Source organism: Telmatherina bonti, assembly GCF_933228915.1.
Source record: "Telmatherina bonti genome assembly, chromosome: 1".
In the NCBI taxonomy this organism is placed as follows: Eukaryota; Metazoa; Chordata; class Actinopteri; order Atheriniformes; family Telmatherinidae; genus Telmatherina; species Telmatherina bonti.
In genome coordinates, this window is record NC_136619.1 from 35,193,789 (window position 1) to 35,221,471 (window position 27,683).

The following is a 27,683-nucleotide window of genomic DNA, read 5'->3' on the forward strand; positions in this document are numbered from 1 at the left end:
ATACTTGGAAAGTTTTTCATATATAAAAACAAGTTTATGAAGTCCATCCCCATTTTGCTTTTCACAAAGAATTGTACCAATATTTTTCTTCTCTAAGTTACAATCTATGCATTGATAGAAGACTTGCATTGTTGTTGTTCTCTGCTATTATTCTTTATTGTTTGTTCTTATTTTCTGTTAATTTATCACTACCATTTGTACATCTCTCGCATCCCTTATGCATCTGTATTTGAATTTGTACAATTGTGCTCATTTATTCATACCCTTTCATTAAAGAAGGAAAAAAAACAGCTGCCTGTAAAATAAGCTGAAATTCACTAAAGTAATAAACAAAAATTTGATGAAAATCATTACATTATTTTCTAATTCTGATTCAACAGATTTAAAAAAAAAAAAAAAAAAGTAAACAAATGATAATCTATTGCATATTACATCACTCATAAACTAATATTTTGTTGAACAATCCTTTAATGTTTCCGCCCCAGTCAGGTGTTTTCTGTTCCTCTCAGTCAGACTTCTGGACCTGTTGACAGGTATTTTGTCCCACTGTTCAACATAAAAGTGCTGTAATTTGTCCAGGATCAATTTTTTTTCTTTCCTTCTTCAACTCAATTAAATGAAAAAACAGTGTCTTGTCTTACTAAATTATATTTTTGCAAATTTTTAGATCTTATTCTTTTAAGTCTCCAGTTATTTGAGTGACTGTTGTAAATTCAGCCTTTTATTTAATGAAAGGGTATGGATGTATATGAGCACAACCCTATCTGTCTGTCTGTCTGTCTGTCTGTCTATCTATCTATCTATCTATCTATCTATCTATCTATCTATCTATCTATCTATCTATCTATCTATCTATCTATCCATCCATCCATCCATCCATCCATCCATCATTGTGTGTTTGCCATTTGATTGTCAGTTGATTGACTAAAATAGATTAAAAACCTTTTTGAATAAACATATCAACCTTTCACAGCTACAGCTTTTTTAATATGCAAATTTGTCATAAATTATTTGGGTTGGTGCATGGAAAAAACTTACTTTTAGATGTGTTATTATGAGACCATAAACTGCTTCAGAAAATGATCTGCAGATGTATCACTTGTAATCATTCGAAGTCTGCTATGTCTAATTTTCTTTAATGAAAGGGCATGAATACATATGAGCACAACTGTATTATGATATTTGGAATTGAAATAAAAAAATAAAAACTTTGAGGGTTAATTAGCCAGTATCAGTGACCTGGAAGTGTGCCTGGTGGAGCGGGCGGTGCCGTTTTTCTACATCCGGTGTGCTCGAACCTTTCACGAGCCGCGGAGGCAGACGAAGAATGGACCGGAGAGAGCTGCTATCGGCCCTTAGCTTGAAACATCAGTAACAAGTAGAGCGCAGCATTTAAAAAAAAAAAAAAAAAAAAAAATCACATGAAGCTCTGGGCAGTCGTCTATTTTTGACGCGAGGAATACACCAGCTAGGCTCTAATGGTCTGGAATCAGCACATTGAAGGCGAGTCAGCTCTGTTTGTTTTCGGTGTCTAGAAAAGCAAAGCAGCGTTTGGTGGAAGAATTTGGGCTCTTAGCTAATGTTTTCGCTGCTAACGCTGCTAATTTCCTTGTTGCGCTCCGTCCAGCTGTCACCCAGCCATCAGTAGGTTGGTGCTCAGGCGTCAATATTAAACAAAGACAGTGGTTGTTGCTCTTTAGACTACTAGGTTGCATCTGCCAAACAAGGAAATTTGTGTGTTGTAGTTTTTACAGCATATATTTTCATGCGGACCAGTCACTTTGGCTAAGTAATGTTTTGCTAACACTAGCTGTGTGGCTGGTTAGTCATGTTTTGTGTTGGAAACCTGATAGTTTGACTTGGTAATGGTTAATTCATTTGCTAATCGACTTGACCACTGCTTAAGATTGACTGCCACGGCTGGCTTTGTCCGTGTAATGTTGGCACACAGCTGCCAACTCGCCTCCTTGTTTTGATTAAACCGCAGGCCTGCCTACAAAGGATCGATCATCTTGATAGGAACCTCAGCTACCTCTACCCCACACTTCTCCATTACAGAAACGGATCCTCACTGGTTTGTTTTTCTGGAAACTGTTTCGCACAGACTGGATAGCATGTTTAGATTGTCGCATTTGTTCAAGGCCCTTTCTAAGCTCTTCTACCACGAGTAGAGCTCTGTTAAAGCATGGTAGAAGTTTGATATTGCCAGATGGAAATGTTAAAAGTTAAAATAGACCTCAGAAAAAAGAACATTGCAAATTTACTTTCTTTCTTTCTTTGCTGGTGATGACGCTTGAATACATGTTGTTTCCTACGTGCATTTCCTTGATCATTTGCATAAATTGCAGTAAGTGAAGCAGTGTGTGTTGAATGTGATTAATTACTTTCTTAAAATACAGTTTCCATGTTTTCCATTTTATAAAACATTTGCCATGATGCACATAGAACTGATACTCAGGCTTATTGTTTACAGGCCTTTACTTAGGAAACTCCATAAGTATTTTATGTGTAAATTAGATACCTTTAAAACATTTACCACTTGTTAGTTTAGTTTTGTCACAATTTATTTGCTAACACTGCTCAATTTAGGTAAAATTTATATTTAGAAAAGTGGACTGTGTATTTATGATCATAAAGTATAGCTGGGAAGAGATCGTTCTCATGGGCTAAAGGGCACACAGAGATAATGTGATGCTTAGTGTAGAAAATATTTATGAATTAAATGCATAAAAATGGAGCATAAAATAAATTCCCATCAACTGTGCTTCATAAGAGAAGACAGGCAGCTGATAGTTGGCACAGCCACAGTAGGAGCCTGCACTGCTGGCAAGCCCCCCTCACAGGCTGATCTTTCCACTTGAAGGTTAATCACTGCACTTAGCGCCATTATGTTTTTGGGTTTTTTTGTTGTGTTTTTGTTTTTGTAATAATATTAATAATAAGATGTCAACATATGTGTCATTTCAGTATATGCTAATCATCTAAATGCACCTCTGTTTTTCAAGGTACTTTGAACAGAAAATATGTAGACTGAAGTCAAGGTTTTTGGAGTTTTTCCACTAACATTTTGTCTTTTTGAAGAAAGGATTCATAGTAATTAGCTTTTTGGAATTTATTTAATTTTACTTTGAATTAACCTGGAAGTCCAATTGAGATTAGAAATCTATTTTTAAATAGATTTACTTGTAAGGGAAACCAGGCCAAGGCCAACTAAGTAAGTAACATATAAATGAAGACAGCTAGTCATGCAGCATTTTCTAAGGAGAAGCAATGAGCGTTACAATGTGAATTCTTTAAAATATTCTTAAAATTATTTATTTATTATTTATTTGAAAACTAGTTCATATGCAGTCATGTTAATTAGCTAAAAATGTATTTATTTATCTTTCCTTAAATGTTATTTTTTAAAGTGTCACCAAACAATTGTGCATGTTATTATACTGCTAACACTGATAATTATGTGTTTATTTTTTAATCTCGACATTTCTCTCAGGTATTAAACTAGCGCTTTTAAAACCAATTATGCTAAAAAAAAAAACAACAACCAAACATTAATGCAATGTCTAGAAATTTTAGAAAGAGCAGATGATGAAGATTATTACAAAAACTTTAATCACCAGATTGATGATGTTACTATTTAGCACCTAATCAGACTAAGCATGTGACAAGTAAAGGTTATTATGACAATGAGCACAACATCAACCATTGGGCTGTGCCGCCATAAATTTATATCTTCACTACGTAGACAGACACGTGTTGTTTAGCAACTGCGCAAAACAAAGTAATTGTTAGCAGTTGGTGACATTTATATAGCAGATATAAGGTAACATCTGAATTTAACCTCCACATTTATCTAAATACGTATCAAAGCATCACTAGGAGCAATAGTGTGTCTTGTTACAACTGGTTTAATTGTCTGGCTACTTTTTGCGGGTTACTATGTAAATGTGTTTGTATTCAGAATGTGTTGATCATATCACTACGGAAACTTATCAATAAAAGAAACTTTAGTTGACATTACTCTGACTCTTAACATTGACAGAGTATTTGTAGAAACTGCAACTCTGGATAGATATAAAATGTTGTCATATTGCATAAGCTCACTTAAACCTGAAGAATACATGCAGTAAAAGTTAAAAACTGCACAATAAAGACATTTTTGGGAGGGTGGGGGGAGGCAGTGTAATTTCAAAATATCAGGTAGTGTTTAAGTCTGTAAATTATTCTTTTGTGCACACAATCAATAAAATGAAGAGCAAAATGAAGCAAAGCACTCAAATATTCCTGTACTGGAAAAAAACAAAACAACAAACACTACCTTGAAGTTTCATAACTAAACAAACTGAATCTTGCGATAAAAGATAAAACATTTATCCCCGCAGAGGTGCCATGTCTCCTGATAAATGAGGATGTTTCATAAAACACACCTTTTGGCACTCTATACAACAATATGAATTTCTCAGAAGACTTAAAAGATGTTTCCATGCTCTGGGCATACACTCAAACTGGGCAAGAAAAAAATCATGCAATGGAAAAATATGACAGTTTAGTATATTCAGATAGTGGCCTTAGATGACTTTTTAGACACATAATGCCGCTGAGCCTAGACCTTATCAATCGAAGCAACTGCATCCTTAGTACGGTTTAACTAAAAAGATTAACATATAAAATAACTTATACAGTCTTCAGTTTGTACTGTACTCAGACTTGATTCATAAAGCAATCTGATAAAAAGATGCTGGAAAACATCTTTTGAACTTGTCATTTATCTACCTTTCTGTTTTTTTTGTTTTTTTTTTTACAGCAACCCAAACTTTGCTTCTTTTTTTGTTTAACCATGTAGTATAAAGCCTTTTAACGGCTGAAATTAGGTTATTGTACATCTGTGTTTACTTCTCAATGATAATCCTCATTGTTAGGCATGTCTGAACATGTTTAAAATGCTGAGCAGCTGTGCTTCTGCACATACTGCTGATAAAATGTTGCATGCATGGAACAAGAAAAGACCCGTAGCAGAAACGGCTCAAAATAAACTTTTTAAAGCTCTTTCAGTGCTAGGATAAGTAAAAGTTGTAATAATCTCTGCGTGGATAATATGGAAGCAATTGATTTGTGGGCTGTAAAGTGAACAGCTGTGACTGTGATATATGTGGTAATATCTAGTGTAAACTGGTTGACAGGACCTTGAGTTGTGAGTTTGTGTGTGACTATAAGTGCATTTTCAGTCAAGAGAAACACTGAGAGCTGAGCTAATCTAAACACTTGTGCGCCCTGGGAATGGCCCACAAATCATTATTTGCACAATGGAAACTGTTACAGCTCACCACTGGTCTCTTCTACAAACCTGTTTTTAAAGTTGTGTTGTTCTGTTCGTGGTTTTATGTAATAGCAACAGTGCTCAGTTGCCCTTGAGAGCAAACTAGTTGTCTTTGATGCTGGAGATCTGCGCAGGCAATACTGAGCATGAGTCATCCAGAAACCCACACACACGATACTTTCAGCTGCAGTCTTCCTATGCACAAAAATTACAGCATTGTCATGAGAACAGTAGTGGCTGGATATTATTTATTTATTTTTGTTTGTTTATCTATTTCCTGAAACCACAAAAAAGTTGTTTTTTTAATGTTCATGTTGATTGAACAGTTGGCAGAATCTAAGTGACTAATTTCTTGTAAATATTTTTCTATTAGTACACTTACTTTCCAAAGATTATAAACAAAAATAAGATATCCCGGTAGCTTTTCACTTGATAGAACTTTACATATCCTAGTGGTTGGATAATGGCACACCAAACTATCTTTATGTTTTCATAATGAGAGGGAGGTCAGTTGAGAAATTGAGCTAATGTCCATCAAGTTAAGCTTTGGTGTCCTTACAAGCCGACACGACTTCAGATAATTGTTTACATAATATTCTCTTGCGGCATTGTCTGCCAGGCTATTGCTGTGGGTGGTGAGATGCCTTCATTATCGCAAACTATGACTTAAGCTTTGTGTTGATGCTCAAACTAGTTGCTGTGTTTTCTGTGACCACTGCGATTTGATCACTATCTCCTAACACCGGAAGTGTTTTTACTGTGAACCACCCCTGTTCTAGTTTATTACTGCATGATGATTTTAATAAATGTGAATGAAATAACAAAATTAGCTAAATTTTCTCTGATTGCTGTTAAATTAGTTGTTATCATTACAATGTTAAAACTTTAAAACATTACCAAATGGAGCTTTCTTTCGTCAGTTCTTTAAATTGAAACTTGTGTGGCTTGTTGCCAGTGTACTCTGTTTAGATGAGCATCTGTTTTTCTTAATTATTTATTTACACATAAACAATAGTTAAAAAACAAACAAATAGTACTTCATCAGTGTGAGGTCCTGGTTTTATTGTTTTGGGGATTTTTTTGCTTTTAGTGCTTATAAATGTTTACAAATAAAGCAAAAGTAGATAAAGCTACTAAATATAAATCTATATATTTGCATTGTTTGGCAAAAAGCTAATTTAAATGAACGATTGTATTACTTTGTGTTAAAACTTTGTCATCTGTGGTTTTTTTTTTTTTTTTATTGTAAACACTTAACATAATTTTGTGGTTAAAGGTAAAGTCTGAGTTTTTTAAAAATATCAGCTCATAAGTTATTTTTATTTTGTTTCTTAAGTATATTTTAAAGTGAATATTATTAGATGGTCTTATCTGCTTCTGTCAATGGATATTTAATGCCCACCCTCATGTTTTTTTAAATTATTTTTTTTATTACAGGCCTTCATCTTTCTGTGACAAATGCGGAGGCCCATCAGCTGTTAGAGATGACATGGTGAGGTTGGGGAGGAGTGCCTGCTAGTTGCCTCAGATTCTAGCCCATGAGAGTAATTGTACCATCCAGGTGTTGCCAGTGATCAGGGCTGTGGCTGTGGTGGGCCCAGCCCAGGAGGCCTTCTTGTTTATCACTGCTGGCTCGCGCTGACCTGTGCTACACACACCATGGATCAACAAAGAGACAAGTATGGTGAGCGGCCAGCAAGGAGCACCAAAGTTTCCCAAGGAAACCGAAGTGGACACTCGTCCCGGCCATCTGGCTCCTCTAGCTCATCAGGTGTCCTCATGGTGGGGCCCAATTTTCGTGTGGGGAAGAAGATTGGTTGTGGGAACTTTGGGGAATTAAAGCTTGGTAAGTTGAGTTTTAGTCTTGTAATAATAAATTTAGCAAAATTTACCGTTAAAAGTTAAGTTGATTAATATTGAAGGAAATAACAAAGTTGCTCATGCATGTTGAACAATGTTAAGTGGTGCTTTCAGAAAGCCATCTAATACATGCCTTTACTCTACCTTCAGGTAAGAATCTCTACACAAATGAGTATGTTGCTATTAAACTGGTAAGTTTTCACTTAATTTCTCAAACTAACTACCTAGATTTTTTTTTTATATTTTCCTCATTATTTTTAAAAAAAAATGTCATTGTTCCACAGAATTAAAACCGTTTTAATTATGATCAGTGTAAAATCAGTGTAAAAAAATATATCACAGTAAAAAGATGGATTATGAAATAGATTTATTTTTCTAATAAAATCTGTTTAAAAAAAAAAAACGGCTATATAAATCAACAATCAAAATTATGCATAAGTTTGCATGATTTTCTGTCTGTTTAATTATTTATTGATTTATTTATAATAACGTACCTGTAAGGGGTGGAAGAGTGAATGCTTTTATTGAGTCGCCATACAGTTTGAATTTCCCTTTAGGGATGAATAAAGTTCTATTTATTAGGGCTGCTCGATTATGACAAAAACTATAATCACGATTATTTTGACTGTAATTGAGATCTCCATAATTTAACACGATTATCCTGTATTTTTAAGCAGCGCTGCGCATCGTGGTGTTCTCGACTCCGTGTCACGCATTATAACCGTCTAATGCACGGTTCCGAGTTGTTTCCCGCTTATATAGGAACTATTTTATGCTGGCCTCGATGTACATTTTATGCCAAACAACTACTGTCAGGCTGCAGCGCATTTTTCTCATTCACCTGTTAAAAGACAGCTGATTTGAACCAGTTGATTAACACGTTGCTATGGTAATGCCCCGCAACGGAGGGATATTACAGTGTTTAATTCACTGAACTATGTCTGCGTTTATACAAAAATAACACAGCCAGTTCTCACTGACAAAGGTATAAACTATATTGTGGTGAACTTCCACAACCTACTGCAGTTATTCTACATTAACCAGCCGGAGTCGACTGAGACTGGCCGCCCGGGAGTGCTTTAGGACGGGGAGAGGCCGCTGCTCATTCACTATATGTGCCTTTAAGTCAGTTGCCAAAAACCAGAAAAGTCTCTAATAACTCCAGTAAAAGCTGATAGATTTGTCGCTAGTTGCTTTTAACAAAAATAGTTGGCAACAGTGGCTGAATGAAACCAAAGCAGCTGTAGGAGGATCTATGATTTCTAGCAATATGGCTCAAAATCATGACATTAATGGCACATTCACATCAGCCTTTTTGATTCGAATCCTGGTCTGTTTGCTCAGAAAGTTCGCTTCGTTTGGGGAGCTGTGAATCCGCCAAATGAATTCTTATTCGGACTAAAGAGACGGACTCGGTCCGCCTACAAACGCAGGTCTCGGCCCGTTTCAAGCAGACTAAATACAGAAAGCAGACTACAAAAAAAAGTCACTTCCTGCATTTGACGTAGCGTTACTCTGTGGGTAAATACATATTGATCGCGTTGAGATTCCTCTGCCTTGTCTGTCGTTGTCGGTCATTGTTGCAGTGTACTTCTGCAGTTTACTTGCATAAGAAAAAAAAAAAAAAAACCAAAACGGCGATAGTTTTGTCCCTATGTTTAACTTGCAACAGAATTTTTCTCTTCATGCAAGTTGTGTCCTCTTTTGTTTAATACTAGTGCAGCGCTACCTTTGGTAGGAATGGGGATATATTATTGTAAAGGTTTGACCAGAGTGCAGCGTGAATGCAGTCTCACTCTGAATGGATACACCCCCCTACAACTTAGCCGAGTCCCCAATCGGACCGGGTTTAGTGGACTATCCTGATGTGAACGCACCCTTATACTTGTTCAGGTTGTACTGGTGAAGTTCAGGTGGATTTTTGTGTTTTACTGTTCTGGTTTTAGACTTGTAAATCGCATGTAGATGCTCAGCCAGATGTGTCTTCCTTTTGTTGATGGATTTCTTGTGACTTCCTGCTGATGTCCTTGATATAGATTTGAGTTGTAATTTACCACAGTATCAAAGTCAGCAGGCTCACCAAACTAGTCTTCTACTACGACTCTTTTGTACGTTTAGCTAGATAAAATAAACTGAGCAAAAATTGGAGGAACTACAGTGGGACATCGACTTATCTCAAAGTATTTCATAGTGCAATATGAGTTATTAGAAATATGAATTTACTTTGAAAAGTATTAGTTTTTTCTGTATTGATTTAATGTGACAGCAAAATTTGGTTTTAAGACACTTCACTGTTTCTTTTTTATTTTATTTTTTTTAATTCATTGTGCAGGAACCTGTGAAGTCGAGGGCACCACAGCTGCATTTGGAGTACCGGTTCTACAAAACTCTGGGAAATACAGGTGATATTAGACTTGTTTTCCATTCCTTTTGGTGTTTATATGTGACTTCATGATAATGATTTCACTGTTTTGGAAGATTTTCCCAAAGATTGCATCATTTCCACAACAAGTCATTACTCAACTCATGTTACGTGTTGATGTTCAGCTGGATCAGCAACTTACTTTAATCTCCAGAATGTGGTTTACTGGAGTTCATGAGTGCCTACATGCATGTGGAGTGTTTTGAATGATTACCTTTCTGAAAAATCAACTTACTGCAGATTTGATAGTACAAAGTGAAGGAAAGGGTCTTTTTAACTCATAAAACATACGTACTTTATACAGTCTCCTGGTGGACTGAAAAATACTACCATTATTTCAAGTTTATATAGTCTGTTTTTAACCAGAAGTTTCCAATATTGACCCTCTTTCCTGGTTGACTTTCTCTTTCCCCTGTGATTTTCACTGCTGGCAACATGACGTACAATTCAGTCTTCTGTGCACAATGTTTTAACTATCTATTGTGCTACTCAAATTGACACAGAAGTTGGCCTACATATTTTAATGGCCACTGCCTGGCCTTTTGGCTTTTTTTTTTTTTTTGATGGAAGAACACTCTGGTCATGAGAAAACATCAGTAATGGTGCATAATGATGTTGATAGGAAAAAAAGACAAAATTGAAGAGACAGCAAAAATGAAACAAGGTAAAGTTAACAAATTTCCTTCCCCAGTAGTCTTCCATATCTAAAACTCCAGTCCAGTTCTAATTTGGAAATTAATACATGTATTATAAAGTTTGTTTCAGCTGAGTGAGGTTCTGTACCGTTCAGTGTAGTGGAGCAAGGCTTTTCTGAACAGGGCTTCATTTTTGTTTTCAAAGACTGAACTGTTCTTAAATGGTAGCATAAATATGTTTTTTTCTGCTCTTACGCAGACAGTAATAAAAACTTTCATCATTTCCTGAGATGCTTTTGTGAGTGAGCCATTCGGTCAGCAACTAGCTTGCATAATAAGCCACTAAAAGCATTTATGATGCCATAGATCAATTGTCAAGCTTTCTCAACAATATGGGAATGCTTTGCATGACAACTTGGGAAGCTGATAGAAGTAAGTCATCAGTAAGTCATCTCAAATGTTAGGTAAGCTGGGTTAGGAGCAGGTTTCAACAGATAATAGTATTATCTGTTGCTAGTAGAAGGAAGCATGGCATTATGTGTTCCACACATATTATGATGCCATTTTAACCTCCTCTCTAGTGTCTTTAAAGTGCTTTATCCTCATGTAGCGGTTGTTATATGCACTGATACACAATATGCTGTGCTTTTAAATACAATGTGCGGAAGTGATTTACCATTTAAAAAAAAAGTGTACAAAAGACCTGTAACAAAGAAAAGCTTTACTACCACTTTATATTACTGCAGTAGGGGGTCAATATTCATTGTCGTGAAAAATCTTTAAGAGTAACAGTACATTGAAATAGGTTGAGAATTCTTTTACTTTGATGTCACTGTGTTGAATAGTGATGCCTGCACCAAGAATGCAAACACCAATACATTTATCATTATGTTTTTTGTATTTTTTTTTCTACAGGTATGATTGTAATTTCTAATATGGAGCATTTATAAAGGGGACACACTTGTTGTTGCTTCTTTTTCATCTGTTAATTATTTTCCCTTATTTGATCATAAAAACAAATTTGGGTCTGCTAACATATTCCTGTTGCAGGAACCACAGAAAAATCCTGCACCAATTAAGGATCTGAGCTAAAAATGAAATCCAAACCATATTTTTATGAGGCTTTCTATTTTTGGAACTCATACAAATGCTAAATACAATAGAACACAGAAATAAATAAACCTGTCATGGTGAAATTTGGTAGATTAAAAACATGCATATTGATGTTTCACATTTAAATGCATTTAAACTGCAGCTGTTCCTTTTGGCTTGTAATTTATCAACTAATGGCATCATTACAAATCAGTGGTGTCAGTGTTCGACTTTTGGACGGCCTCAGTCACAGTTTGGCATAGAAAATAAGCAGTTTTATTGTGCTATACGATCCTTGGTGAGCTTTTTGAAGCTATGTGTGCACATATGATAATCCTACTGGGAGTATAATGGCTATTGTTTTGCAAAGGCAAAGACTGGAAAAGGCCAACTGTGCGGAAACTCATTAAATATTTAGAGAGTGGGTCTGCCTCTTTAGTACTAACCTACCTCTGTCCTCTCCTCCAGATGGGATAACGTGACCTCATTTCTTCTTGGCTGTGTGCTGGGCCACATTATTCTCAGCCAATGTGATTGTCAGTCTGTGTGCGACAGTCTTTATGAATTCATGTAGTTTGACTCAGATGCTCAGTCAGGTGTTGTTTTCTGATGCATAACCAACTGTCACTGGATATTAATGAGGCTGATTCAATTAAGAATAAAAAAAAAAAAAATCTCCTTCCAGTTCTAATGTTGTCGTATAAAAGTTGGTCTGCTGATCTGGCTTTACAAGATAGTAGGTTTGTAATTATTTTGCCAAAGCAAGAGGGATTTGAATTGTTTTTCTGGGGTGGCTGGACACTGTTAAAGGTATTATCAGGCACGTCTCTTTGTGAAATACTACACCACCTCCATAACCAGTGCAGCTTTAAAGTAGTAAACATCTTAGTACGCATTGGGTTTGAGTGAAAAAGGAGAAATGAACCTGAGTTGAGGTTGTCCTCGGTGATAGTTGTAGGGAAAGTAGCCATGCAGTCACTAAATCAAGCTTGATGTACAAAAGCAATTGGCTATTTTCCACAATGGGCATAAAATATTCTGTAGAGCCTCTAAAGACCTAGCATGAGTAGCCAGTCTGTCTGTGTTGTACATCCATAATGTCTGTGAAAAATATGGAGATAATATATTTAAAAGTCAGTGCTGAAGTGCTTTGATCGTGTATTTGTTTTTCATCAACATGAATTACTTCTGTAGAAGTAGGCTTAGTGTTCAGAGGTCTGACTTTACCTTTTCGTCTGTTTTTTCTTTTTAAATGTGTAGTTTCAATCAGTAGAGAAATGATGCATTAATTAAAACGTGACTGTCATTTGAGAAAATTATATTCCTGTGATACTACAATAAACTATAAAAACATGATGCGCTGTAGAACAGGGGCTACAGTGCAAGTGTCAAGTCATAACCCTACAGCCAGGCTTGGTTACCACGGCTGTCAAATGGTAAAGGCTCTCACTTAAATACCACATGTTTAAACTTGGTTAGTTTCTACAAAATGCTTCCCCCTGTGTTTCTATTTCACACTCATTTTTGTTAATTTACAAGTGCAGGGAATGACATTACACATGACAACATCAGAGACCGTGTGGGGTTTACTGGGGTGGGGATGGATGGTTGGACCACCTAAATGATGGCTGTTCTTCCTTGTAACAGTTTTAAAGTCGCAAAGAGAGAGTGGCATAAAAAGGCTGAATTAGTGATTCCCCAATGTCACCATGGCTAAATGCATATTTTTATACAGCCTGCCTACAGCTCTTCCTTCATCCCTTAATGTACATATGGGGCAGATGACTGGTCTAACTCGCAATGATGAATGCAGCTGCACATTTAAAAAAAGAAGTATCGTTTCACTTCCAAATGTGTTGAAGAGGATAGATTAACAGGACTGAGAAAATGCTCATACAGTTAGCAGCAGCGGCTTTATGTCTCCATATTAATTTGGTCAAACTGAGTTTAAGAAAACTAGATTGAAGTCAAGTGGTACCTACAACAAAGTCAAAGTTGGAGTCTGTAATGCACAGAAACAGTCTACATTGCTGCATGCTATCCTGTTTTTTTTGCGATTAAAAATCTTGAACAGCCGTGTTTAAATTGATCCATTTATCCACTTATTTACAGCACATCTCCATTCTGACACATTTTTAGGCCTCCCACGGACGCAGTGGGTTTTAAGACACGCATTCCTGTGGTACAATTAGCAACCCACAGAACTACGTAATGGTGCTCAGAAACGCAGGATGGAGCACAGCATGACTCCTTCATTCCCATATGCTAGCTAAGAGCGTTGATGCCACTTTTCAAGCTGCAGCGTCCTTCCCGTCACCCAGCTGGCAAGACGTATGTCTTCAACACATTCAGATTTTATCAAAATTGTCAAGTTGCCCAACATTAGGATCAATATTTGTATTAGACTATCTGTTTTTAGATAAATACTCTCAACATAGCAGGTTGTTCCTGATGCTCTACTAAATATATTTTATAGTCTACTCGTTGTTGAAAGCTAACTTCATTGCAGCACAAAAGGAAAATAACCAGGTATGTGGGTTGGTTGCTTGTCCAACAATTCTTCCCTATGTGTTCTGTGATGATCATATTTTACTTGTGTTTGCAAATTGTTTCTCTTCCCACAAGTGACTCAAATATTTAATTAAGGATTGTGTAAATTATTAATTTTTATTTAATTTATGTTCTTGTGTCTGTAATAAGACTGAATATCTCAGCACCTACATGTAGTGTATATTCAGAAAAAAAACAGAATTTACAGTTATACACAAATCACAAAGTGAGAAACTGTATCTGATTTAATTAAGTTTTAAAGTTCTTGCATGTCCAAGTGTGTGGATGCTCTGTATTAATGTCCCGACAACTGGGTCAAGTTTGAAAAGCAGTCTAAGCACCCCCTATATTTTAAAAGTTAAATACAATTTTACATTTCCAAATATTGGCTACAGACTAAGTAGTCTGGTAAGACGCTGACTGTATGATGGAGGCTTTCTTTGAAGTTGAGAGGGACTTTTTAATGTGACTCTTGACAAGCAGTAAGAAATCGCAAACATTGAGTCATACTTCCTTGAAGCCAATTAACAATTGACCTGATTTGTTGTACTTTTAAACTACAGTTCAGGATGTGGACAGGCTGACTGAGTAGTGTAGATGTTTCAATAGCAAATAACTTAAGTCAGGGGTAGGCAACTCCTGTCCTCGAGTGCCACAGTCCTGCAAATGTTAGTTTCCCTGCTGCAACACACCTGATTCAAATCAATTCCTGATTAGCAGACTTGTGCAGAGTTTGATGTCAAGCTCTACACAAGTCTGCTGATTAGGTCTGATGTGTGTCTGGTGTGTTGCAGCGGGGAAACTAACATTTGCAGGACTGTGGCACTCGAGGACTGGAGTTGCCTACCCCTGACTTAAAGAATAGGAGTACACTTAAAAAAAATACTTGAAATGATGCCTACTGCATGTCCTTGATGGCAAGGCCTTTGTCTGTTAATTATACATTATTTTAAAAAAAAAAAAAAAAAAAACAACATTTTAGTGTACTCAAGATCAATAGTTCCCAACCTGAGGACCCCCTTCATGCACCTACTATAAAGCATGGACTCCTTGCCCCAACCCATGCTGAATGCTTGGTTTTATGCTTTCAAAAGTGAGATTCTCAGCATAAATAATGTATTCTGACTGAGTCCTGTCCTTCAATAAATCCAAAGTTAAATTAAAAACCTATAACTGTACTTTTATTTATTATAAAACGGACAACATGCAGACATCAATCACTATTGCTCTCAATGCTCAAAGCATCAGGGTTTCCCTATGGGGACTCCCTTGCAGGGTCCAGGATCTCAGGTTTAGAACCACTGCTTTAAATAATGTTTTTAAAAACTGTGAGATAAAAGAAAAGCGGCCTCATTCCCTGTCAGCCCATGACAATTTGTATTTATGGTACTTTTCTAAAAGTTCAGCTGTAAGGAGTTGCTTTGCGCTCCATAACACCAGCATGACAAACAACACAAATAGAGGAGTATAAGGGCACCAGCTCCACCCTTATTACAGTTCTATTAAGTAGTCAGCTCAACACTGAACTGCACTGTGACAAGAAATAAAATAAGGGCCAAGGTGACAGATAAATAGGTCTGTGGAAGAATTAGGGTGATTGGAGTCGAGAGGCTATCATTCACTTGGGAGTTTTTGGCATGAGACTGAAAATATTATTTTTTCAGATTGCAGTAGCAGATTTGTTTGTAGGTGTTGCAGTTCAAGCATCTCAGACTACCAACAGGGTTCTTGTGCCTGCAAACACATAGTTAAACAATGATGACTAGGGATTACTCCGACAAATGCAGGTTGCAGGGAGTTGTCTTTAAAGTCACGTCTGTGTCTGTTTTGTGTTTCAGCTGAGGGCGTGCCCCAGGTGTTTTATTTCGGGCCCTGTGGGAAATACAATGCCATGGTTCTGGAGCTTCTGGGCCCGAGTCTAGAAGACCTCTTTGACCTTTGTGACCGGACCTTTTCACTGAAGACAGTGTTGATGATAGCAATCCAACTGGTGGGTTTAAAGCATACTATGTCATGCAGAAGTGTTACGAAATGGCTTCTTTTTACTTGTAAACAAAAAAAAAAAAGAGAAATTTCTTACATTAATTTCATAAAGACTGTTTATATTTAGAAGTATTGTATGTTACAATGATAAAGTCACACTGTGTCATTATGATTGTTAGAACAAATTTAAATATTTATATTTGAGCTTTTTTACATGGTTAAATGTTAAAGCTTAATGTGGCACCTTTTCTTTTTGTTAAAAAAAACAGATTGTTTTGCATTTTCATGACTGAGCTCACAAACGTCAAATTTTGATTAATTTGATTAATTATTCTTACTTTAGTCAATTTCAGCTTATTTTACAGGCAGCTGTTTTTTTTTTCCTTTTTTAATGAAAGGGTATGAATAAATATGAGCACAACTGTATATGGCTTTTTTCAGACATCATTGAATTGATACAATATTGTTTTGTGATCAAACTTATGAACCCAGCCTTTTAGGCCACTCAGTCATCCAAAAATTTCCAACATTTAATTTTGTCAGCACAGAATCTGCAGTTCTTGTGTTACCAAAATGACTTCTTCACAGTTGTGAAATATGATTTATTAAAACCAGAAAGTCAGCTTTTTTTGTCGTGTTTACAACTAAACATTTACTATTCCTCTTCATACAAAAATGACAATTTGCCAGTTCTAGATAAATAAAAAGGTTATTACTCATAACATTGATTACTATTCATATTGATCATAAAACTTACAGGAGCTATGAATTCTGGGTTGAATGTGCACTTATTGATGGATATTCTTTGGATGTTAATCACTCATATTTACAGCGGCGAGTTCCAGCAGGATGGTTCTGAATCTGTTCGTTTTGAGAAAAGAGGGTTTTGCTGTGGGGAAGTAATGGGGTGATAAAATGTTGCTGGTTAACAGTACACTCTTTCTATTACTTATTATTCCATCTACCCCTCTAATGGCCCAAAATACATGATCATGCTGTTACAAAAAAAAACAAAACCCCAGCACTATTCATGATTACTGAACCTCTTGTGTCAAAAACCTGTTGTGGCGGAGTCTTAAAATGATTAACATGACAGCTGATAACTTTTCAGTAATTTTGGACTCCTTGATTTCCACTTTAGTCTTGCCTTTAATATAATCTCTATAAATGTTTTTCTCTTCAATGATTCTTTTGTTGTTTTTTTTATTCCTGCTCAACAGATTTCTCGAATGGAGTATGTGCACTCTAAAAATCTCATTTATAGAGATGTCAAACCTGAAAACTTTCTCATTGGACGCCAAGGGAATAAAAAGGAACACATCATCCACATCATTGACTTTGGCCTGGCCAAAGAGTACATCGACCCAGAGACCAAAAAACACATTCCATACCGGGAGCATAAGAGCTTGACTGGTACTGCCAGATACATGTCCATCAACACACACTTAGGCAAAGGTAATAATAAGTTCAAAGCGGTTGCTTTGTTTATAAGTTTGCTTTTTTTTTTTTTTTTTTAAATGTCTGTTTTTGATCATACATAGAAGTTTGATCTTAAAGTTTCTCAGTGAAATAAAAAAAAATCTATTGATACAGAACAAAGCCGACGAGATGACCTGGAGGCCTTAGGCCACATGTTCATGTATTTCCTCCGTGGGAGTCTACCCTGGCAAGGACTAAAGGTATGGCAAGTACATGAAAACACTCCAAAATGTTTAAAAATCAGTTTTATTTTGTAGAAACACTTGAACAGTGAATGACACTTCTGGCAGCTGATAAATAGAAATTTGTAAAGATGTGTAATTAAAACCCAAAATACAATAATCAGATATAATTAGATATGTCAGATATTAATGAAGAGTGTGGGCAAAAACATTTCAAAAGTTAAAAGTACTGTAACATGTTAAAGACTGGAGCTGGTAGTTAAATCACTTAAAATAGAATTTTAATTTTAGATCTGTTTTTTTATTTATATGTACATATACATATATATATATATATATATATATATATATATATATAAAAAATACACACACACAAAATTCCATTGAAAGGGCTGCACATTGGATGTTGAAAGAGAGAATAGATGTAGGCAGGAAACAGGGAAGACATGTAGTGGCTCCCTTAGGGCTAAAAAAAAATCAAAGCTGTTCGGTATTTGATTTCAACCTTGTCCTTTGCATACAGATATCTGTCTTTTGTTAGTGAGATGAGCCCTTCTTCATGTTTACTTCTGAAAGACTGAGCCTTTCAGAAGTGATATTTTTTATGACTAGTCTGTCAATACTGTTATACTGTTTGTTTATTTATTTATTTTGTTAATGGTTTACTATTAAGGAAAATCATATAAATATAGAGATGGCAGATTATGGTATTTTCTCCTTTCAGCATATTTAATAGGATAAAAGGAAAATATTATCCCATCTAGGTGGAAGGAATAAGCCAAAGTGTTAATTAAAAAATAATTGGCTGTGACTTTATCATTTTTGCAGGTTCACCATTAACATTTCTACAACAGAAATAAGACTAAGTGAAAGATCTGTTATTATGAAGTTTCAATAATTTGTTCAGTTTTAAGATTTTGTTAAATGCATTTCACAACTCTGCAGGCTGACACACTGAAAGAAAGATATCAGAAGATTGGAGACACAAAACGCAACACTCCCATTGAGGTCCTCTGTGAGAACTTCCCAGGTATGCTGATGATGATGTTTGTTTATGAATGGATCCATTTAAAAATATCTATCACCACATTTTTTTCTTTTACTTCAAAGTATTTTTTTTTCTTATTACAGTAATGCTAATGTTATTCGTATTAGAGAGTATTCAGTTGCTTCTTTTGTTTTGTTCATTTCAGAGGAAATGGCCACCTACTTACGGTATGTGAGACGGTTGGACTTCTTTGAAAAGCCAGACTATGAATATTTGAGGACTCTGTTTACTGAACTATTTGAGAGAAAAGGATACACCTTTGACTACACTTACGACTGGGTCGGCAGGCAGATAGTAAGTGACACAGTGACTTATATGTTGTTAACTCAGTCATTTGAAGTAGCTGCCTGTCTGCACTGAGTTGAACTAATTGTTATTCCCCTTAGCCCACACCAGTGGGATCTGTCCACGTAGATTCTGGTGCAACTGCTGTCACAAGAGAGATCCATCCCCACAGAGACCGACCATCACAGCACCAACCAATTAGAAATCAGGTATGTTTCTGCTGCAGGAAAAGGTGTGTGTTTTACCATGCTTTTGTTCTAGAGAGAACAAATGAAATTGGGAATTACTGCGTGAAACTCACGTCTTTTCTTTGGATCAGAATTCTTAATATTTCTTTCAAGTAAGGCTATTGGCTGTAAAACCATCATCTTTGAGATCTATTCTTGTATAAAAAAAAAGCCATTCAGGCTGAAGACACTTTGTCTTATACCTAAGCAGTATCTAAAAGAAGCCTCATAAAACCTGGAGGTTTTCTTAAGAAAAATAAAAAGCTTAACTGAATTTAGACTAGTCACTAAAACCCTCATTTCTCAGCTTTTGAAGAAACCGTGACTGTGAAGTATTGGCTTTTATTAAAAATTCATTATTTTAAAAAAAAAAAAAAAAAGAAAAAGAGTGAATGATTGCATATTAACAATCAAGATAAACAAAACCATCCTAAATAATAAACAAAAAACGCTGCTTACGGTTGGAAAGTGAGATGCGATCAAATGTTGCATCCGGTTATATTGACTCACTGAATGTTAAATTGCATAGAAAGTATCTAAGACGTCAAGTATTATAATTCATATTTACAGTCTGATTACTGTTGCTCATAAAGATAATGGTGACTGATAATACAGTGTGGTGTATTCATTCATGAATTGTCAAGCGGTGGGTGTAATACAAAAATAAATCTTTTCAGCAGTGTTAGTTGAGTTTCTGTGTTCGTTAGTGTCATAACATTTAGCAGAAAAGTTCGAACTGGAAGAACTTATGCTCGTTTGGCTTCAGGCTCATAAGTTTCTGGTTCTGTTCTGCGGCTGAAGCTGAAGCTTTATTTTTGTTTGGTTTTTCCTTTGTTTTATTCTCATGCTCTTATTAATTTGTTTTCTTCTTCATCTCTCATGCTGCTTTGCATGGTACCTTGCACCGCACAACTAAACGTCCATCTTTCCTAATATAATTATTTCATCACTCTCACCCCCTCTTCCCTGTTGCATTGCACCCCCTTCCCCAAAATCCCACTTCCCCTCACATCACTGATGCAACTCCCAACTCCTGAGCAGACAGCAGTGTCAGATCGACGAGGAGCATGGGAGGTGCAGCCCACACGACAAGCAAACTCCTCCTATCTGACCTCCCACCTGGCAGCGGACAGGCACGGGGGCTCAGTGCAGGTACACATCCCTCACCTGATCAGCGAGCAGCCCTACCCAGTCCCCATGGAGATGGATCTGTCTCATAGATCTAATCCAAATAAAATAAACTTCCATATATGGTCTGTAAATAAGTAGCTTGCCACCAATTATTATGGTCTTTACCTCCAAGTGTCGGAGTCTCCGTTTTTAGTTTTATTTATGTTTTATATGTTTACATTTGACTTGATTTACCTGCTTTTATCTTTTATCCTTTTTATTATAATTGAAAACTTCAAGCTCTGAAATTGATTGTAGTGACTTATATATTTTAAGTTTTCCTAGACACGCACAACAGTGAAATTTAATATTGAATCTTCAGAGAAGTACATGAGAGTACAACTTGTAATCTAGTTTGATTGTTTTATATAAAGCATATATCATATATATATATTTGATTAGAATTTGGCATTCATTTGGTAGTTTAGCCTCAGGTGTGAGACAGATCTGTGAACATTTACCTCCCCTACCCTTCTCGCCCCTCCCTGGGAAATGTTATTTTTCTGCTTCACCATATGCATGTCATCTGGTGCCACCCACCCCAGATGTTCAAAGTATGATTTTTAGCTTTAGAACGGCAGCATTTTGTTCTCTGGTCCTACAAATCCTCGTGGTGCTCGGACACTCTGGCAAGATCAAGACACCTTTTGCATGGCAGGATGAGCTGGCTCCAGCCAGTTAAGTGCATGCTCACAGGCTGTGAAAGGTCATTGTGCCTGAAGGAACATCATTATGTAAATTTTGATCCATGCCTTTAAGCAAATATTTTCCTGATTTTGACAAGTTTAATTTGCATAGTTGGGTGATAAATGTGATAAGTGGCCCAGATTTTTTTTAATAGTAGTAATGAATTTTCTCAAAAGAAAATGTGTGTATGTATGTATATATATATATATATATATATATATTTACCCTGTCACAGTTTTGAATGCTCAAGTTCCAGTGATAATTTTATATCAAAGCCTCCAGCAGTCATCAAATTCGAATTATAAGCTTCTCTAGTCAGAATAGGCTGTTAATAAGACCGATTTGCATCTTGTGCTTTTCTGTAGAGGAAATTTTATATTTGTATCTACTCATATATACAATATAGTGAAGACTGGTTCATTAGTGGCAATTTAAATATGAACAAGAATTTGAAATGTTTATTAGCAGCCAACTTCCTGCATCTTTATGTATTTCAATGTGAATGGCAGTAAAATGAAATCTTGAGGCAAGTAAAACATCCACATTCAGTCATATGAACATCCAGTGGGAATTATTTACTTTTTTACATCAAATATCAGGTAAACATTTGATTCTTTGTAGCGGTAGATACAGGCACACCAACATCACACATCAATTAAATAAATTGGCGACTACAGATTATGTTCTATAGTAGGACGACATTAGTCAAAAATCAGTGGAACTAAATTTTTTAGCCATGACCCCCAAGATAAAATATGTTGGTGTTTGCGACCCACACCTCCGTACCATCACAGAAGGCCCTTTTCAGCCGAGCTGATCCTGTTCTTGCTCGGAGGCAGAGCCAGACTAAAAGCACTGGTTCTTTGGCTTCCAACCACCTAAGCACCAGCTCCTGGCTCTAAAAACTGGTTCCATTCAGCAGCTGGGAGTGCTTAAAGATTTCAGGGACCAGAAAGGGGAGCTGTGACGGCCGTCTGCATCCCAAAAGAAACCCACATTTCAAGATCACGAATTTGGTGCTTAGTGACCAGCTGGCAAACCAAACAACCGGCGCCCTGAACTCCACCACATTTGTCATCATCGCCATGTTTTAGATGACGTAATGACGCAGGAATAACCGACAGTCTAAACCATAACCGGTTCTTTGGAAGCACCAGAGTTGAACCAGCTCAGCACTGGCTCTAACATCAGGAGACTCGCATCTCCCCCACTTGGGGGTACCTACATCATTCCATCATGTCAGTGATCAATAAGACAACAGAATCAGTGCAGACTGAGGATTTTGGTCAAATGATTTGGTAATAATTTATGTAAGTATGGTCACAAAGATCCCAAAACCAAACACAAGGTTATTTCTGGTTAAAATGGTTACTGTTAGCTCAGAAAGTATGCTTCTCCACAGAATATTATTCCACTTAATACTAATGTCATGGATCATACATGTACAACAGGATCAAATGTTTACTTTTCCAAATATGTAAAAAAAAAAAAGACACTTTATAAGGCATAAACTTATTTCCTTCACATGACTCTGTGTACTGATGTAAATGCCCCAATAGTAACAAACCCAATTTTTACCATAATTATGCCTTTTTTTTGTTTAAACAGTGGTTTTCAATATCATCCTGATTGTTTTTTTTGTTTAATTTCCTAAAGACGACTTCAGAGTTTTTAATGTGGAGTTTTTGTGTAAAAATGTGATTCCAGAAAGTATCTTCATCTTTTTGTAATAATTAATAGCTTCAAATAGTAATACTACAGCCTCTAAAAAATCCCAATAGAGTGAAATTAGTGCCAAAAAAAATCTGCACATTTATAAATTACTCAGAGCTGTGTAATTGATGCCATACATTTATTTACAAATTTAGTAAACAGCAAAGATTAAAAAAAAAAAAAAAAAAAATCTGAAATTGATGCAAGCTGGTAAATAATTATTGATTCATAACCAGTGAATCTTTCTCCACATCTACATGTGTTCTTTTTTCAGCCCAATATTTATTTTATCCGGCATGCTAGTGTGAACCTACTGTGTGGATTTATGTAAACATGAGTGGATCCGTGAAGTAACAGCAGTCTCTGCTACAGGTGGTCAGCTCAACCAACGGGGAGCTTAATGCAGACGATCCTGTGACTCGCTCCAGCGCTCCAATCACAGCTCAGGCAGAGGTGGAAGTGGTCGACGAGGCCAAGTATGTGTCATTTTCTCACTACGCCTCTCTCTCTCCTGTGTCCATCTGTTGCTTCCTCTTTCCCACTCCTCTCTCCCTATTGCTGTCTCTTTCACTCTGTCGCTCAGCCTTTTGGTATGTTGTTAAATTGTAAACCCCCCCCCACCCCAAATAAGAAACCAAAAAAAACGTCATCCTCCTCTTGTCCCTTTACCTACCTGAATGTTTAGGTTTTTGATCTGAATGTTGTCTGAGGTTCTCAGTTATTTTTTTTTGTTTTTTGTTTTTTTAAGAGAGTGAAAACTATTGTACATCATTCCTCACCTTCAACTAGTGCGTGGCATGAGCAGCGACTGAGGATGCATCTTTGTTTCCAAGCAGGATGATTGTCTTAAGCTTGTTCCATCCTCCTTGAGAAGCGAGAACTTTGTTCTTGTTCTCGAGGCCCCGAGAAGAAAATGACGTCATTTTGTTCTCTCGGACGTGTTTGAAGACAGTTCTCGACACATCGGGCTGGAACTTTTTACTGACGGGGCTCCGAGAAGTATCGTGTGATTGGTCGGACATTTGAGGTGGGCGTGGTTAACATGGAAACGCATGAAACGGAGTTGCTGCTTCCATATTGTTGCTGTTGCAGGTAAAATAGATTGTTTTGATAAAACAGCTGATCAAGGTGATGAGAAAATACAAACATTTTTACAACATGTGGCATTAAAACACTCGGACCCACGTCCGAGTGCACAACCTGTCCCGCCGCGGACGAAGTTGCTCGTTAAATATGAAACTAGAAAAGTACTCGGAGCTGAAACCTCCGCCAAGCACAATGTTAAAGAATCCTTTAAAAATTTCCTGGATCCAAACAGTGATCCGGATCACCACCAAAATTTTAACAATTTCTTCCTTTTCACATTTCCAACTACTCTGGAAAATTTTTTTGTAAGTCTGTCGGTAACTTTTTGAGTTATCTGGACATAAAAGCAGACATCGCCGCCTGCAGTGACCCCCCCCCCCTCCTTCACGTGGAGGATGAATAGACGAAAAAGGCTTTTTTTTTTTTTTTTTTTCTAGTTCTTGCAGCTTCGAGAGCAGGAACTCAGTTCTTGCTTCTTGTGGAGAATGTAACAAGCTTTAAAGAAACACCCCTCTAATGATCAACCTAAACATGCCTACAAAGGAATCAAAAACTACCCAAAAGATGGATTTTTGTTTCACAAACTGAGACGTGGAGTCGATTCTGTTCCATGACTGTGTTATCGTTGGGAACATTGCCTCCCCAGCAACTCCCTTTAATCTGGACTCTTTCATTCCACCCAGATGACAAACCTTCCTGCTCCATTCACGCCGTCGTTTGATATGATGATTGGCACGTTTGCTGCCCATCTCTCTGATACCTCACCAGATGCTGACTTTGGTTGCATCTGTGGACATACAGCAGTGGACTGAAATCTGCCATTTGAGGCATTTTCAGTCTTGTTTGAAAAAAAATGTATGCTTCAGCCAAATTGAATGATTTCATACATATAGACAGCTTTTCGTTTTTTTCATTTACATATTGAATGAAAGCAACAAACAGATAAATAACCCAGGTCAGTTTTAAATACTGGTAGTCATTAAAATTACACACCTGTTTGCATGTTTAAGATTATTTACTGCACTTTACTAGTAACACTCACATAATATAATTACGTTTACATTCAACATGTTTGTATATTTTTAATAAGCAGCAGATTGGTTTTCAACAGGGAGAGAATTTGGTGATTCCAGCAGTTACTTTCTCTCCAAACCTTGTACACTTGTAACATCTTTTGTTAAAAAAAAAAAGATAATTAGATTACTGCTAAACAGAATCATTAGATTGCTTAAACTTTTGTTCTCACACACCAAGCAGTTTGGAGGGGGCAACATGTCAGCTTCACCTGCAGCAAACATTGCTTTGGATTTATTGATTTGATTAACAGAAATATAAAAGCAACTGTGATGTGCATTCTTACTATGTATAACTTAATCTGGCTAGTTGACCTGGGGACTGTTCGGGATCTGCAAAACAAGCATTTGATTTAAACCAAATGTTACGCAGTTAAAGGGCTAAAACTTGAAAGCCGTTTGCTTCTTTAGCAGGATATTTACTGAAATCAGAGCTGAAGTCTATCCTTCTCCTCTTCAGCAGGGGCTGAAGGTTCAACAAAAGCCCTGCAGAACTGCTTAGTGCAGTATTTTTCTCTTCTATAAACTGTACATCCAAATAAAGCAGCAGACACTGATACCTAACGTTGCAGCTGGTGGTTGTACAGCGACTTCCTGTTTTTGTAAGGTTTATATTTAGACAGTGTTGGTTTTCTGTCTACTATCTTAAACATTGCTGAGGAAAAAATGTCTTTCGATAGCATTTTTATTGTGCTGTCTCTGTCCAGTTGAAGACATTCAGTTGAAATACACCTTGAAAACTTTCATGTCATATTTCACATATAGTTGTGCTCATATTTATCCATACCCTTTCATTAAAGAAGGAAAAAACAGCTGCCTGTAAAATAAGCTGAAATTGAGTAAAGTAATAATACATAAAAATTTGATGAAAATCATCACATTATTTTCTAATTCTGGTTCAATAGAAATATTTTTTTAAAAAGCAAACAAATAAGATAATTTATTACATATTACATCACATATTACATATTTTGTTAACAATCCTTTAATGTTTCCACTCCAGTCAGGTGTTTTCTGTTCCTCTCAGTCAGACTTCTGCACCTGTTGACAGGTATTTTGTCCCACTGTTCAACAGAAAAGTGCTCTAATTTGTCTAGGACCAATTTGTTTGTTTTTTCTTTCCTCAACTCAATTAAATAAAAAAACAATGTCTTATATTACTAAATTATATTTTTGCAAATTTTTAGTTATTGTTTTTAAGTCTCCAGTTATTTGAGTGACTGTTGTAAATTCAGCCTTTTCTTTAATGAAAGGGGATGAATACATATGAGGACAACTGTAGCAGCTAGAAAACCTACATAAATTCAGTCCTTTTCAACAGGAAACAGTGAATTCTGAAAGGGTGACGCTCGTTCTTCCAGCAAACAGAACAGACAAAGAGTTTTGGTGCTATATCATTATTGTATTAAGACGTTGTGGTAAACGCTCTCAGTTGCAGAGTAGCTGTTCTGTATCCTTATCTGTGATCTTCCTTCCTTTAACTATCTGACTCTTTCCCTCTCTGTGTCCACCTGTGTCTTGTTTGTGTGCATGTTTGTACAGGCATGTGCCCAGGCCCATCATTTTAGTCTTGCTGTATTAATCTTTCTTTTCTCTTGACACTCTTTCCTCTCTCTTCTTCTGTAGCTGCGTGAAAATGCTCAACCTGTGGTGAGTCCCTCTCTGCTTGTCCACGTCAGACTCATGGGACAGGGAGTGGACCAACCTGGGCTGGGCCCAGTAGAGTTGTTTACTAAGTTTAATTGAACTCTCACTGGCGTATAGTGTGTTAAATCCCAGAGAGAGCTCTATTCACTATCAAAGTCTGCACTTTTCTTTCTTTTTCTTTCTTTGTTAACAAAAACACCGCCTCACCAGTGAGTGGTTTACTGTAGTCCAGGCTGCTGAATGGATGTAAACGTAAACTAGTGTCACATCAGGAAGGCAGATAGATTCAGCTGAATGTCTGATCCAAGTTAGCTACAGTGGCTTTGCTAGCAGCAGCGTGATGTAAATCCTCCTATTTGGATTCAGTTTTTTGTTTATTAGTGTATTTGTTATAAGAGGACCCAGTCACTGTCCTATGTTGCGATCTACTGCTTTTCTTCTTGTCTTTGTATGTTTTTATTTATCATTGAGATACATCATGTCTTGTGCTTTTTGTGTGCTCTGCTTCTTCTTTTTTTTTCTTCTTTGTTTTTTTTTGCATACAAAATATTTCATCTTCAGCAGTTTTTAGTTGTGGCTTTCTACCACATGCCTTTAAAAATAGTAAATTTAATAGACATGCAAACATGTTGGATGGCAATGCAGCTATCATGTTGTAATCTGAGTTAAACTTCTTGTTGCAAACAACCCCGATTTTGAAAGACTTCTCTTTATTATTCTTATTATTAAACTTCTAATATTTAACATCTTAATTAAAGCAATCAGGTTGTGTTCTTTTTTTGCTTCATGTAAAGCCTTTCATGAGTACAAGCTGCTTTAATGTCTGCCTCTGTCTGCAGGTGCTGCTGTTTCTTTAAGCGGAAACGGAAGAAGAACACACCGAGGCATAAATGATGACCCAGCACCAAACTGAAACGATCCACATGTCCGGCTTAGCTGATTGTGATTTCAGAAATCAATAAGGTCCCGTTCAGAGTTATAGAGGGAGTGGACTGAAACATCCTGATAAAAAGGTTCTGCCGGGACCAGTGAAATTGGTTTGAGATGTACAAGTCACTTGTGTCTTTTGATGGGAGTCCATTTTTTGTTTGTTTTTGTCCCCTCTGCTAAGTTCTGTGGAGATGTTTTTGCTGGTCAGCTGGCCAATTTGGGAACTGTTTTGAAGGACTCTTGCAGAGGATTATCCTTTTTTTTTTTTCCCCCCCCCCTCCTCAAGATGCCTAACAT

The 27,683-nt window shown here is 36.6% G+C and overlaps 1 protein-coding gene across 1 annotated transcript; it reads left to right on the forward strand.

The window, feature by feature from the left end:
* Positions 1 to 1,338: 1,338 nt before the first annotated feature.
* On the forward strand, positions 1,339 to 27,350 carry csnk1g1 (casein kinase 1, gamma 1; the record flags this gene model as incomplete). The annotated part of the gene is made up of 14 exons (XM_079245193.1): positions 1,339 to 1,503; positions 6,755 to 7,163; positions 7,328 to 7,368; positions 9,510 to 9,579; positions 15,715 to 15,866; positions 17,080 to 17,314; positions 17,453 to 17,538; positions 18,466 to 18,550; positions 18,714 to 18,862; positions 18,955 to 19,062; positions 20,122 to 20,232; positions 23,023 to 23,126; positions 26,436 to 26,459; positions 27,296 to 27,350. The coding sequence occupies exons 2-14, from the start codon at positions 6,977 to 6,979 to the stop codon at positions 27,348 to 27,350; spliced, it is 1,407 nt and encodes a 468-aa protein (XP_079101319.1). The 5' UTR covers positions 1,339 to 1,503; positions 6,755 to 6,976.
* Positions 27,351 to 27,683: the final 333 nt, after the last annotated feature.